The sequence below is a fragment of the Chondrus crispus genome, genomic scaffold, assembly GCF_000350225.1.
Source record: "Chondrus crispus Stackhouse genomic scaffold, scaffold_376, whole genome shotgun sequence".
NCBI lineage: Eukaryota > Rhodophyta > Florideophyceae > Gigartinales > Gigartinaceae > Chondrus > Chondrus crispus.
In genome coordinates, this window is record NW_005179270.1 from 1 (window position 1) to 12,901 (window position 12,901).

The window sequence follows — 12,901 nt, forward strand, 5'->3', positions numbered from 1 at the left end:
AGAACAATCTGCTCCACCAACCTTCCATCGGCTCGCGCTACACACTCACTCAGGCCACACCCACGGCCGTGATGCGTATCTCTCGATTTCCTTCATCATCTTTCGTACACAACCTGAATCCCGTGCCTTGTGCTTCACTCACCCATACAATTGAAAGTAAATCCCGGCATTACTTGCACCACAAAACGGTACACTCAGTCGCGCAGCCCGCATCATCAAAACCATTCCATCCACTGCATCCTCATCTCCCCGTCCCATTCCCATCTTCCCGCTTCCTCTTTTCCCCTTCAAGTCTCTACTCAATCCCTTCACAGCTTCCTCGTATTGCCAAACCCCGCCTCTCCGTATCACTGTCTTCACCCATCGCGCACTCAAAAATAGCCTCTTCAGCTCCTCTACATACCCACCCTGCTTCAAAACACGATATATATTCTCGAGAACATACTTCTCCCGTGCGCTCTTCCCCTCTCCGTCTCGGTCCTCACTCATCGCAAGCAACCCTCCTCCTGCCCTGCACACATACGCCATCTTCTTATACCACTCTTCTACACCCTCCTTCTTCTTCGCTTCTTCCACCGCGAAATCGTGCGTCAGATCATGCACCCGCAACCCACCACAATCCTTCTCATACTGCACTTCTACTAGTCCAACCCTTTCCATCTCCTTTGAACACCTTTCCGTCCGCTCCTCGTCCATCTCCCACAAATCTCCAACCAAGCTCAAAGGTATCCGGTCTTGCTTCTTCATAATGCACAGACTCCGGTGCATCTTTCGAAACGAAAACTCATCAACCGTCTCCCCACTCCTTCCCACATCCGACTCCAGGATATCTAGTGACGTATGCAATGTCCCATCCAACGACGAATATCCGTCCTTCGGACTCTCCCTGCGAATCGTGTTACGACTCTTCATCCTCGAAAGGTACGCCCCCCATGCTTCTGTTACTTCTCCCTCCCATCTTTCCCTCATGTACCTCACGCTCGTTCCCGCCACGTTCAGCGCAAGCGGCAATCCGCCACACATTTTCAGTATTTCACCCACGGCTTCCTTGCATCTCGCATCATCCACTTCCTCTCCATTTGCCTCACTCGCGTGCACAAGCATCTCAACTGCTTCTTTCCCTACCTTCTCCCTCGGCTCGAAAGCAACCCGCTCCCCAATCTGACGCAGCTCCTTATCCCTCGTGGAGTACAGTAGTCTGCTCCTTCCCCCGCTGCCCCCCGCAGTCTCAGCCAGAACAGACAACTTTTGAAGGATATTCGCGTCTATATCATTCACCACCCACACATCATCAATGATGAACAGGCACACATGACTACAAAACCACGCTTGTACCTTCGCTAACACCCTTTCAAACTCGCTCTGCTCTCGCATTTCCACAGCCGTCTGGTTCCCACCGGACGCTTCCACAATCAGACACAGTTCTTCAATCAGCCGTCCCACGTTTCCATCTTTCCCCAACGACATGAAGTACACTCCTCCCGAGAACTCTGCCATAATCTCAACGTCGTGCGCGATCGCTCGTAGAGCACATGTCTTCCCGACTCCGCCCTGTCCCACTGCTGTCGCACCCACTTGCTTGTTCCTATCTCTCCGTAGCACAGCCGCTTTTAGACGCGACTCACACGTGTTTGGTAATCCATCGCTCCCCCGAGAATCAAGCTTCACACATATCGACGCAGGATTATGTTCGGCTCTTATCGACGCCCTGAACATATTACCCGTGCCTCGTCTGATCGACTCGACGGCCGTGCGAGTATCGATGCCCGTGCTTGCTTGTACAATACGTTTGTGAAGGCGGTCCGCTTCTTGCTTTCGCTTCTCTAGGACTTCTCTATCTCCCATTGCAGAGGCGAACGCACCGAGTCTCGCTTTTGGGTCTTTCGACTCTTTCTGCAGCTCAGCGAAGGACTTCAATATGAAGCTTGAGATGTCCGCGATTTCACGTCGGAGCAAGCCCGTGTGCTGCGACGACGTTCCATGGATCGGCATGTTTTCAAGCTCCGTGATGTCTCTCTGCAAGTTGGTGTACGCGGTGAGCATTTCGGTAGAGAGCGTCTTGTTTCTCTTGTAGGCTTGGTGTCGAGCGATGAGACTTGCGATGAGGCGGACGACTTGCTCAGCCGGGCCGGTGAGGCCCAAGATACTGTATGGATCAGCCATGGTGTCTGGGATTATGGGGCGTTGTTCGGATTCGAGTAGGTGGCGGTGGCAAAGCGGCGCTTGGTCTTGTCAATATCTCCCTCTCTCCGAATCTCTTTCTCTCTTGTTGTTGTTAGTCGTTGTTCGTCGTTGTTTGTCGTTCGTGGTCTTCTCGCAGAGGGGGCGGGGAAGGTTTGCTTCCACTCTTGGCGTTGCGAATATGTGCAGTACGTTCAGTGGGCTACAGCAATTTTAGGGCATGTGCCCGCTTGACAGTGATTTTCGGAGCGATTTCCTACATTCATTCGTCAAGGGAGAGGGCGGCGGTTGTGCGGATTGTTGCTGCGGTGTTGGCACATCGTGAGTTTAGTAAGGGTGCTCTCGCGACGCACTGACAAGAATTTTACGACAGCAACGAGGCTGCAACGAGGGCTGCAAGGGACTCCAGGGAGGCGTATGATACAGTGCTGTATTCCAGGGGCTTGTCCAGTCCATCGGTATTACAGTACAGTACTGCAACGAAAGCCGCAGGACGATACGAGTAAAGTTTACAGTACCCCCCCGGTGGGCACGTAACCCCGCCTGAAGGTCCCCCCAAGTCGAGTCACGCGCCGAGTGGGCAGCTGGACTTGTTGGACACCGTCGCGGCGTGAACCGGTCTGTGAGCTTTGATGGACAAGACAAAATGCTCGCCCACATGCGAAGTGACGCGCGACTGTCTCAAGCCATTCAGTGCCGCCAACCCGGCAGAGACGGCGCAGGTCGCCGAGAGACCCCAACACAGGGACGGCCGAGCGATGATTGCCCGCACGCGCTTGGTGGCGGAATGTCCCCGGATTCAGAAGCGTTGGTGCCAACGCCAGCAAGACGGGCCGGGCGAGGACAGGGGTGACAAAGGGGGGGGTTTCAGGCAGGCGGCCGGCAGGGGTCCGGCAGTGGAAGCTGTCGGTGCGATCCGTAGGCGTGAATTTGTAAAAAGAATTACAGATATCCTAAATCAGTTGCCTCATGTTCCTATCAAAACCTTCTGTAATGCCCAAATCTGAATCACAGATTCGGACGTGTCCCTTCTGCTCCAGGCGCCAGGCATAAGAGTTCATGATAAAATGTGGCAAGTGACGGTTTTTTTCTAGGCATGTCTGGTGAAAAGGCCGTATCCTACCCAGTCCTTCACCGATTTTGACTTTTTAAAGCTCAATAAACACATAAAGCGCGCATATACTGTTGTGACAAGTGTGAGGGCCACCGATTACACGTCGGACACAATGCATAGATTTCCGCGAGCATCGATTGCCACGGACACGGATAACAAACGGGCACGGATAACGAACGGGCACGGTACCGCAAAGCAATGCAAAGCAGAAGAGGGACGAAGTCAGCGACTTTGAAGCATCGGGCAGGAGCTACACTCAGCGCCTTAGCATTAAGCGACCGTTAGCTTTTAGTTCAGCAAGCAAGTACTGTCAGTAACGGTTAGAGATGTGAGCAACACTAGCGGGTAGCGAGCAACGCGGTGACACTACATAAGCAAGCAGACTGTAGGTAGCTAAGCGAAGGAGAGGAGACGCAACAGGGTCTGTCCTTTAGGGAAATGCACCGGGGGGTTGTGTGTGATGAAGAAGCAGGACTGGATTCCGGTGTCAGTGTTATGCGACTTGTGGGCGACGGAGGACACGGATGCTGCGAGTGCATATGTATTGGATATGAACAGGGTTGGGTTGGTAGACACTGAATACAGAGGTTGTGCTGCAGGACTTCGTCTACACGATTTGACGCACGAATTTGCGGTGCGTGAGGCGGAAGAGAATGAAGGGTGCATGTCTTGGTGCATGAAGTTAGTGAACAAATATTGCAGCGGGAGAGGTGTGATTGCGGCAGCAGTGGAAGGTGGGGGCTCGGATATGAGGGGGATGAGAGAGGAGTACGTAGTGGAAAACATTTATCGGCTACTGATGAGGGCGGAACGGTTCGAAGACGCGAAGGCTTTGGTGCTGAGTCCTTGGTGGGTGACGAAAATGTTGCAGTGGAAGGCGGTGCTGCAGTACGAAAGAGCTGTCAAAGACCTGATCAGATCTTGGAAAGACAGGAGCGGAAGTAAGGGCGAGGGCAAGGATGAAGTTGACAAGGACACGTTATGTGGAATGGAAATGGTGATGAAAGCTGCGCGTCTGAGTGTGCCGTTTTGTGACGAGAGCACTGGTGGGATATGCTTTCAACTCTACGCTCGTACAATGTACAAGAAGTTGTCACTGAAGAGCGTGCGAAAGTTCTTGTCGGATATGGAGGATTGGGCTCCGGGACCATGGGTATGTCCTTTGAATGAGTGCTTGCATCGAGCCGGCGGAAATATGTTAGAGGTGTTTACGGTCCCGGATCAATACAGAGAAAGGATGGGAAGATGGAAATGGAGAGTATCAGTGGGGTTAGAAGCGCATAAGGCAGTCATTGCATGCACGTGGAGGGATTTTCAAAGCGAGGTAGCAGTTTTAAAATTCTCTGAGGAGAAGCATGTCGAAGTCGTGTTCCTAAACGCCGATTGTGAGAGGGGGCAGATGTCGATGCAGGGTGGCCACGTGAGTGAAACTGTGGAGCCGGGTACGTTGTGGCATGAATTCATGAGTCAGTCATCAGCCCCATCTACGGAAGCAGAAGAAGCAGAACAAGTACCAAATTTGAGCCATTCTGATGGGGGGCAGGTATTGATGCAAGATGGAGATATGAGTGAAACGATACGGATGGATACATCATTAGAGCAAAGTGAATCCATGAATGAGTCATCACGCCAATCTGCAGAAGCAGAAGAAACATGGCAAGGACGGCGTTTGAGCCGAGCAAGGCGATGGATTGCGAGAATTGAGAATTGTTTTGGGAAGGTGATAGAAACATGCATGCACTTAAGGACACACTCGCAAGTATATAGCACAAATTCAGGTCAGACCTCAAGTGCTAGCGCAAGAGGTGACCCCGTGCGGCTCGTTGGAGCATGTATGTGTGGAAGTGGAGAACGCGTAGCTGTTGGATACATTAATGGTACGGTAATGGTCTGGAGTGTGTCAGAAAAGAACGTCATCAACAAATTTCAGACAGCTAATTTTTGGGTGGCGAGTCTTGTTTTGAGCTCGGACGGGAAGCTATTAGCGTGTGGGGGTACTAACGGAAGTGTGCATGTATGGAGCGTAGATGATGGTTCAGAACTCTAGGCTACGGTAGGCGGTGACTTCAGCCTCGCTGAAAGCATTGCGTTAAGCTCAAACGGGAGATTTTTGGTATCCGGGTCAGTTGATGGGAATATTCGGGTATGGGATGTGAGGGCAGGGTCACAGCTCGGGGCGACGATAACGGGGCACACGCGTAACGTGAGCAGCGTTGCCATACGCGGGGATGGAGGACAGGTGCTATCAGGGTCATTCGACAAGACAGTGCGACTTTGGGACGTGAAGACGGGGTCACAAGTCGGCAAGAGTATGACTGGACACGGAGCCGGGGTAACGAGCGTCGCAATGAGCAAGGACGGAAAACGGGCAGTATCTGGGTCACCGGACACGACCATACGGCTCTGGGACCTTGAGACACAGTCACAAATCGGGAACGCGATGACTAGGCACACCGGTAGTGTGTACTAAGAGAGTTATGCGTAACAGGGGGGCAGACGACGTCAGACGTACAGAGCGATTGATTGGTGTGAGGCAGGACGGGCAGGGACAGAGCAGGGTAGAGCAGAGCGGAGCAGAGCGAGGGCGAGAGCAGAGCAGAGCGAGGGCGAGAACAGGTACTGTGAACGGAGTAGAACGGGTACTCGGTTGTCTTTTTATTCAATGGGGACAGTCATTCAGAGTTGGTTATATACTCTTTACTAGGCTAGAGTATTTCTTAACTTGCTTATCTTCATACGACACGTAAGGTGTCTGTAGCAATTTGGACAAGTTGAGTCACTAACCATTTGGACAGGTTGAGTCAGTAACAATCTGGACAAGTTGAGCCAGCAGCAAGTGACATGCAACAAGCTCAGTATTGCATGTCCATAAATATGACAATGGTAGTCATATTCATATGTACAGCGTCGCGATGAATACAGACGGGACCCGAGCTTTATCAGGATCAGATGACAGGACATTGAGGATGTGGGACGTGGAGATGGGATGGAAGGAGGATGCAGCCAAGACCAGTCACAGTGCGGCAGTGACGTGCATTTCAGTTAGCGAAAACGGGAAACGTGTTGTGTCGGGTTCGGAGGACAGAACGGTTCGGACATGGGACGCGCAGAGCGGTAATGAAATTGGGAATCCGATGCCCGTTCCCAGGGCAGCTGTGCTAAGTGTGGCGATGAGTGCGAATGGAAGACGTGCGATTTCTGGGTGTGATGATGGATGGATTCGCTGCTGGGATGTGGGAACGGGATCTCAGCTTGGGGAGGCGAAGGCTGGGGACGGGAGTCGTGTGAACAGCGTTGCGATCGACGGGGATGGGAGGTTTGCTCTCTCTGGATCCGAGAACCGCAGCGTGCAAGTTTGGGATGTGGAGAGGGGATTACGATTGCGGAGCTTGCTATCGGACCATACGAGTGGAGTGTGGAGTGTTGCGATGAGCTCTGACGGTACACGTGCGATATCTGGGTCAGGTGACGGCGAAGTGCTACTATGGGACACAAAGTCGGGATCAAGAGTGGGGGACAGTAAGAGCGGGCACAGCGGTGGTGTAGAGAGCGTTGCGATGAGTGCAAACGGGAGACGAGCGATTTCTGGCTCCAGCGATGGGACGATAATGTTTTGGGACGTGGACACCGGGTTGCAGGCTGGCGAAACATTCCAAGGTGATGGAACTCCAATTGAGAGCGTCGCAGCATCTGCGAACGGGGGGATGGCGGTGTCTGGTTGTTCTAACGGACGAGTCGTGATCTGGAACGCGGAAAGTGGGTCGCAAGTAGGAAAGGCAATGACTAGGCATACTGAATCGTTGTCGAGTGTTGCAATAAGCGATGATGGAACTCGTGCCGTATCACGGTCTGAGGACAATGCTGCGGTTGTGTGGGACACAAAGACGCAGACGCAAGTCGGACAAATACTGACTGGCCACACAGACTGGGTTAGGAGCGTTGTTATGAGTGGGAACGGAAGTTTGGTGGTGTCAGGGTCGGACGACAAGACCGTACGGGTCTGGGATGTGAATACGGGGTTGCAGGTCGGCGAAGCAATGGCTGGCCACACAAGTGATGTAAGTTGCGTGGCAACAAGCTCTGATGGGAATCATGCAATCTCGGGTTCATATGACGGAAGCACCCGGATATGGGATCTGAAGAAGGGTTTAGAAGTCACCACAACCGGACACACAGGCCCGGTACGATGCGTTGGGATCAACACTGACGGAAGTCGTGCGGTCTCTGGATCATTTGACAACTCGGTGTTGGCTTGGGATGTGGAGACCGGGCTACGTGTCGGGAAAGCGATGATTGGTCACACTCGACCGGTGTGGAGCGTTGCCGTAAGCTCCGATGGACGACGTACTGTATCTGGTTCGAAAGACGGAAGCGTTCGTGCTTGGGATACAGAGAGCGGGGCACAAATATGCAGAGCCTTCCGTGGACATGAAGGATGGGTGTGGAGCGTTGCGATAAGCGCCGATGGGGAATGGGCGGTATCTGGGGGAGAGGACAAGACAGTGCGGCTTTGGGACTTGCAGGCTGGAGCACAATCCGGCAAGGCACTTACCGGACACACGGAAGGTGTCCGGAAGGTAGCGATCGGAGCAGACGGAGGACGCGTTATCTCAGGGTCTTGGGACGATACAGTTCGAGTGTGGGATGTGGCCAAGGGCACTTGCGACAAGATCATGACCGACATCGATTGGCAGAGGGCCTGCTTTCGTTCGCTGGTGATAGAGAATGATGCCAGCGTCAGCATCATGCCTACCAGGGAGGTGCGGGATATATACTGTGATGACGAAAACAAGATCATGTACCGTCGCCACGATGGTGTGGAAGTTGTTCTGGCACGATTCGACGTCGCAGTGGAGAAAGCCGTGTTTCACGTCGATCATCGACGTGGGATTGTGGGTGTCGGTCTTAGAAATGGCATGGTAGCTATCTTGAGGCTTGTACGATGAGCTGGTGGGCGACGGGTGAACGTTCTGGAGGCGTTAATAGCATAACCATAGTACAGAATCTGACTCTCCTGGTCCATAAAGTGGACGCGGTGCACGTTAGTGAGGCGAGTGTCCATGGCACGGACAGCGTAGCGGACGGTTGTAGAGAACGCGACCAAACCGGGGCCAGAGACGTAGATCAGAGGAGGACGACCCGATGCATCCCGATCGTCGCTCCCCCGCTGTGCAGAGCCTTCATCATTTCGTTCTTATCTTGATCTCGTCGTCGCCGGTCGTTTGAGAATCCGTTGCATTCGCCCGCGATGATGCCGACGGAGGCTCTCCCTCCGTGTCAACGCCCCGCCCGCCGCTCGCGCCACGCCGCGCCGCCGCCGGTAGGGTTGCACGTTGCCGTGCGCCGCTGGCGTGCAGGTGTCCCGGCCGGCGGGGTGTTGACGTCGGCCGGCGTCGCGCCCCGAGCGCCCAAGCGCCGGCGTTTACCGCGGCGAAACCCGTCCTTCGTTCGGCGCAGTCGGCCAGGCGCGCCACCCGGGCCGCTACGCGCGTCCCTCGCAAATCCATCGGCGCGATGCGCGGCCGTCGCTGCCGGCCGCCTTGACCACGGTCGCGGCCGCGGCGCTCATTTTCCTCCGCCTACCCCCTCGCGCGCGTATGCCTAGCACCGACGCGGGCACCGACGCGGTTACCTGCGTCGGAAGTGGGGCCGACGTTGCCGCGTTTGCCGAGCTCCTGCGCTACGCTGGTGGCGCCCGCGGAGATCTCCAGCCGGGGCTGGAGGTACAGCGATGGCGCTGTCATGCGTGTACTACGTGTACCGCACGTGTATGGCTCTCATGACACGCAGACAGGGCACGCAGACAGGGCACGCAGACAGGTGGTGTCGTGAATCTGAAAATGGTTGAGATTTTGACGTCTTTTCTGAAAATGAAACCGGTACATGAAAACCAGTGACATTAAGACACTTGTCGCATTCCCTAGTGCAAGTGTGGGTTTATTTATCCAAATTTCCAGGGGTGGACCACTGCCATAGCGCAGGACGGGCGCCAATGACTCACACCGAGTCGTGATAAGGCAAATGGCGGCGACCACTCCGAGAAACTGCGCTCTGTCATGAGAGCCATACGTGCACACGTAGCACACGCATGACAGCGCAATTAGATCATCTTTATTCACCACCGTCTCACTGATCCCTCCCATTCCCTTACAGTATAAGGTAGAGACACGATAGGCATCAGTAAACGGAGGCATCGATCTTGCACCACACGCTCCTACTACTACCTACGCTCCTACTACTACCTTCGTACCACTCCGAGAAACTGCGCTCCTACTACTACCTTCGTAGTACGGAGTGGTCGCCGCCATTTGCCCTATTCGTAGCCTACGAATAAGGCAAATGGCGGCTACGAAGTTCGTAGGTAGGAGCGCAGCTTCTCGGCGAGCCAGTCAAGTCCTCATGCAAGGCAGGCGCATCGGTGGCGCAGCAGCTCTTCAGAGCTCTCGAGCTCTCGAGCTCTCGAGAGCAGGGAGTGGTTTATTCATGGTTTAGAGTCTAAACCACTCCCTGCCCTCGAGATCCGCGCGATGGCAGCAGATGCAACGCTGGACCATATGGAGTAGCCGGCGCTGGGAGAGCATCGTGCAGCACCTGTAGATCTGTGCAACCTGTACGGCTAAGCCGGTCTTCTTTTCATGCAAGTGTGCCAACGAAAAACTCCTTACCCAGACAGTTGCAGCCCGCGGGGTGTGCATGGCAGAAATAAATCGCGGTGCAGGGAGAGATACCGCAGCCCCACGTACAGTAGGTAGACGCAGTGCTACCCAAGGGTACTACTTCCATGCACAATCACGAAGCACGCTTTGTCACGTGTTGCACTGCGAAGCTTACCTCTTCAGTAAACGGCACCCACCTCGGCGCAAGTCCAGGCGACACGGCATGTCTCCCCGCATTTCATCTTTTGACGCCCTTCACGAACGCAGACGCGCCCGCGTCTCTCCGCCTGTCGGAACCACCCCGTGAATAAGCCCGTCCCCCGAAAACCGAAGACGCTGCCGCCTGCTTGCCGCTGCCGCCTGCTTGCCGCTGCCGCCGCACAGTCGTGCCTACCGCATCGTCCCTGCGGATCCGCGCGCCTCCCGAAGCTTTTGTCCCGGTCCCGGCTGGCCGAACCCCGCCACCTGCTGTTACGAAGGTAGGAATACCATGTGGCGCCAACATCGCATTCTGAACCTCAAAACGCGCAGCAATGTTGACAATGGAGTTTAAGAACTACAATGCTTTTCAAACAGGCGTTTTGGTTTCGAAGCAACCAAAATTGGTTTCAATGCAAAACTTTCAAGGGCATTTCTAAAAGCGACCTGAAAGCATGCTGCTCTCACTAAAATCTATCCTTCCGCAACGGAGCAATCAAGTACGGTAGTAAAGGATTTCTTTTCCCGTCGTGTCGAGAAAATACAACCCCGGAAAACTGTTGAGAATTATCCGCTTATCCGGTCACGTGTCATCTAGAGACACTACATGCAAGGTTAATACTGTAGTTGTTCTGTTCTCCACATGATTTCAATGCACATAGCCCGCACTCGTCTGTTTTACAGCAAAGATTCTCACAGCATCTTGGGCCTGCGGATGATGATTTTGGTTTTCTGAGAGGAACGGTATAAAGTTTATACCAGATATGCTGAGAGGCACCCTGCGTTAGTACGTGTCTTAGCACCAGGGGCAACCTGTTGCTCCGTAGTTTTGAACAGTTGTAACATTATTGTAGTTAAGCTCATACATCAAATACTGGTGGCCATCGACAGCTGCATAAAGTAGAAAAGAAGAGCGGCAGCTGCTGTCCTGCACCTTCATCTTTATTCATTCTCTACAACCCCAAAGCTCATATCGAGTACAACCCTTCCCACTTTCGAACGAGAGGCGGTACGGCTTTCAAGAGCCGCGCCACTTCACGTACTGTTCTGCGTCGCCACGTATGATGAAATGCGCCAGCTCACGCTGCCTGGCTGCGATGGTGTGAGCTGCGAGGGTGTGAGTTGTTCCTGCTGCCCATATCAAATACGCCTGTGGTACTGAAAAAAAGTACAGTCTGGTGACATGAAAAACTGGCGACCTGAAAAGCAACAATGCGAAAACGAATAATTTCAATTCCGACTCTTCGCACCTTTATCTCTGTTTGAACGCTCCACCATTTGTCAATTCACAAACGCTCTCGTCTTGTCTTCTACTTCCTTCCACACAAAAGTCCAATTTTTATGTTGAATGGAGCCACACACGTCATGTGGTAGTCCATCTCGTCATGGAACATTAGATCGGACGAAATCAAGGCTTGCAAGTCAATAATAGTTCCAGCAACTTGCTTTCTTTTCTACCTCACCCGGATCGGAACTCATACACAAAACTTTTTCAGGGAACTTGAAGCTGCTCAGTGAGCAATCTAGAAGCGACCCAACTTTTTCCCTCGACACTTCCATTCACACCGGATGAAAGTTTCGACATGCACCGCGAAGACACGGTCGCAAAACCTCCAAACCTACGGCTGAGATGTTGCTCACCTTCCGTATCTTCCATGACCCGATGTGCATGTGCACACAGTAGTGCAGCTAAAAAATCTCAGTCCCTTGGAAGGGATCTGGACGCGTCGTCAACGAGGACAACATAAATATGGGCATTCCCCGCACAGACACCAAGCCCTTCTGCGCAGCATCCCCCCTCCACTACCGCCAGACCCCGACCGCCAGCGCCAGCAAACCGTCCCCAGGATGAATTGCTTCACCGCCCTCCTCGCCCTCACCCTGGCCACCGTGAGCTTCGCCGCCTCTCCTGTCCCCTCCGGCCTGCTCTGCTCGACCGGCGGCGGGCTCGTACCGCCTTCCCCCTTCCCGTGCGGGCGGCACGCCACATGCGTGATCTTCGACTTCGGCTTCCCCGCCGCCGACCGGCCCAACCGCGGCGTTTGCAAGAAGCTGCCCGGCCCGCCGCCCAAGTGCTCGGTGGAGTTCTGCTCCAAGACGGGCGCCAAGGGGATTTGCTCCGTGGCTGAGGGCAACGCTGATGTCGCGTTCTGCGGCAGCTGGGCGACTAGATCAGACGGCTTCCCGGGGCCGGACTGTGACTTTGTGTGCTTGGCCGTCTGCTTGGAGGATGGGCCCTTCGGAAGCGATGGGAAGCAGTACTGTAGCTTGTGCTACTTGAGGGCGGCGAGCTGCGCGTCCAACTTCAAGATCTATGGACCGGTTCCGAAGCCGCATTAGATATATCATGGGACCCTTTCTCTCTTGCACGTGATTTGGTCTTGTATGCCGGGTTGGAGGAGGCGAGGTGGTGGATGAAGAAAGAGAGCAGATTTCTGAGAGCACTAGAGCCGCCTGACATGCAGGATGGATGAAGTAAAAGAGACCTCCACTTTCCTTGCACCTTGAGTTTCGATGGCATTTCAGTTGCAGATGCTTTCTATGAATAGTCTTCACGAATAAGCCAGATTGTCGTTCAGTAGCACATGAACCTGACCTCGTATCGTGATCAGAGACTTTTTCCATCTCCTTCTCTCTTTCGCTTATGTCAGGCCAATTGCAGCCCTCTTGATGGCACCGCACACTAAGCGTCACCTCATGAATACATGCAGGGCAGATGTCACCGCCTCCACTGGAGACGGTGACATCTGCC

At 53.9% G+C, this 12,901-nt stretch overlaps 3 protein-coding genes; 1 reads left to right on the forward strand and 2 right to left on the reverse strand.

Annotated features, from left to right (window-relative positions):
* Positions 1-138: 138 nt before the first annotated feature.
* On the reverse strand, positions 139-660 carry CHC_T00000953001 (hypothetical protein). Its single transcript, XM_005718180.1, has one exon. It carries the CDS (start codon positions 658-660, stop codon positions 139-141), a length of 522 nt encoding a protein of 173 aa, XP_005718237.1.
* A 2,905-nt stretch (positions 661-3,565) lies between these two features.
* CHC_T00000954001 (hypothetical protein) lies at positions 3,566-3,834 on the reverse strand. XM_005718181.1 is given in 2 exon segments: positions 3,566-3,633; positions 3,634-3,834. 1 exon segment carries the CDS (start codon positions 3,832-3,834, stop codon positions 3,634-3,636), a length of 201 nt encoding a protein of 66 aa, XP_005718238.1. The 3' UTR covers positions 3,566-3,633.
* A 2,358-nt stretch (positions 3,835-6,192) lies between these two features.
* On the forward strand, positions 6,193-8,241 carry CHC_T00010304001 (WD-40 repeat-containing protein). Its single transcript, XM_005718182.1, has one exon. It carries the CDS (start codon positions 6,193-6,195, stop codon positions 8,239-8,241), a length of 2,049 nt encoding a protein of 682 aa, XP_005718239.1.
* The last annotated feature ends 4,660 nt before the right edge of the window (positions 8,242-12,901 follow it).

Coding starts and splice junctions, on each gene's coding strand:
- CHC_T00000953001 (XM_005718180.1), bottom strand. CDS start 660: ATGGAAAGGGTTGGACTAGTAGAAGTGCAGTATGAGAAGGATTGTGGT.
- CHC_T00000954001 (XM_005718181.1), bottom strand. CDS start 3,834: ATGCACTCGCAGCATCCGTGTCCTCCGTCGCCCACAAGTCGCATAACA.
- CHC_T00010304001 (XM_005718182.1), top strand. CDS start 6,193: ATGTACAGCGTCGCGATGAATACAGACGGGACCCGAGCTTTATCAGGA.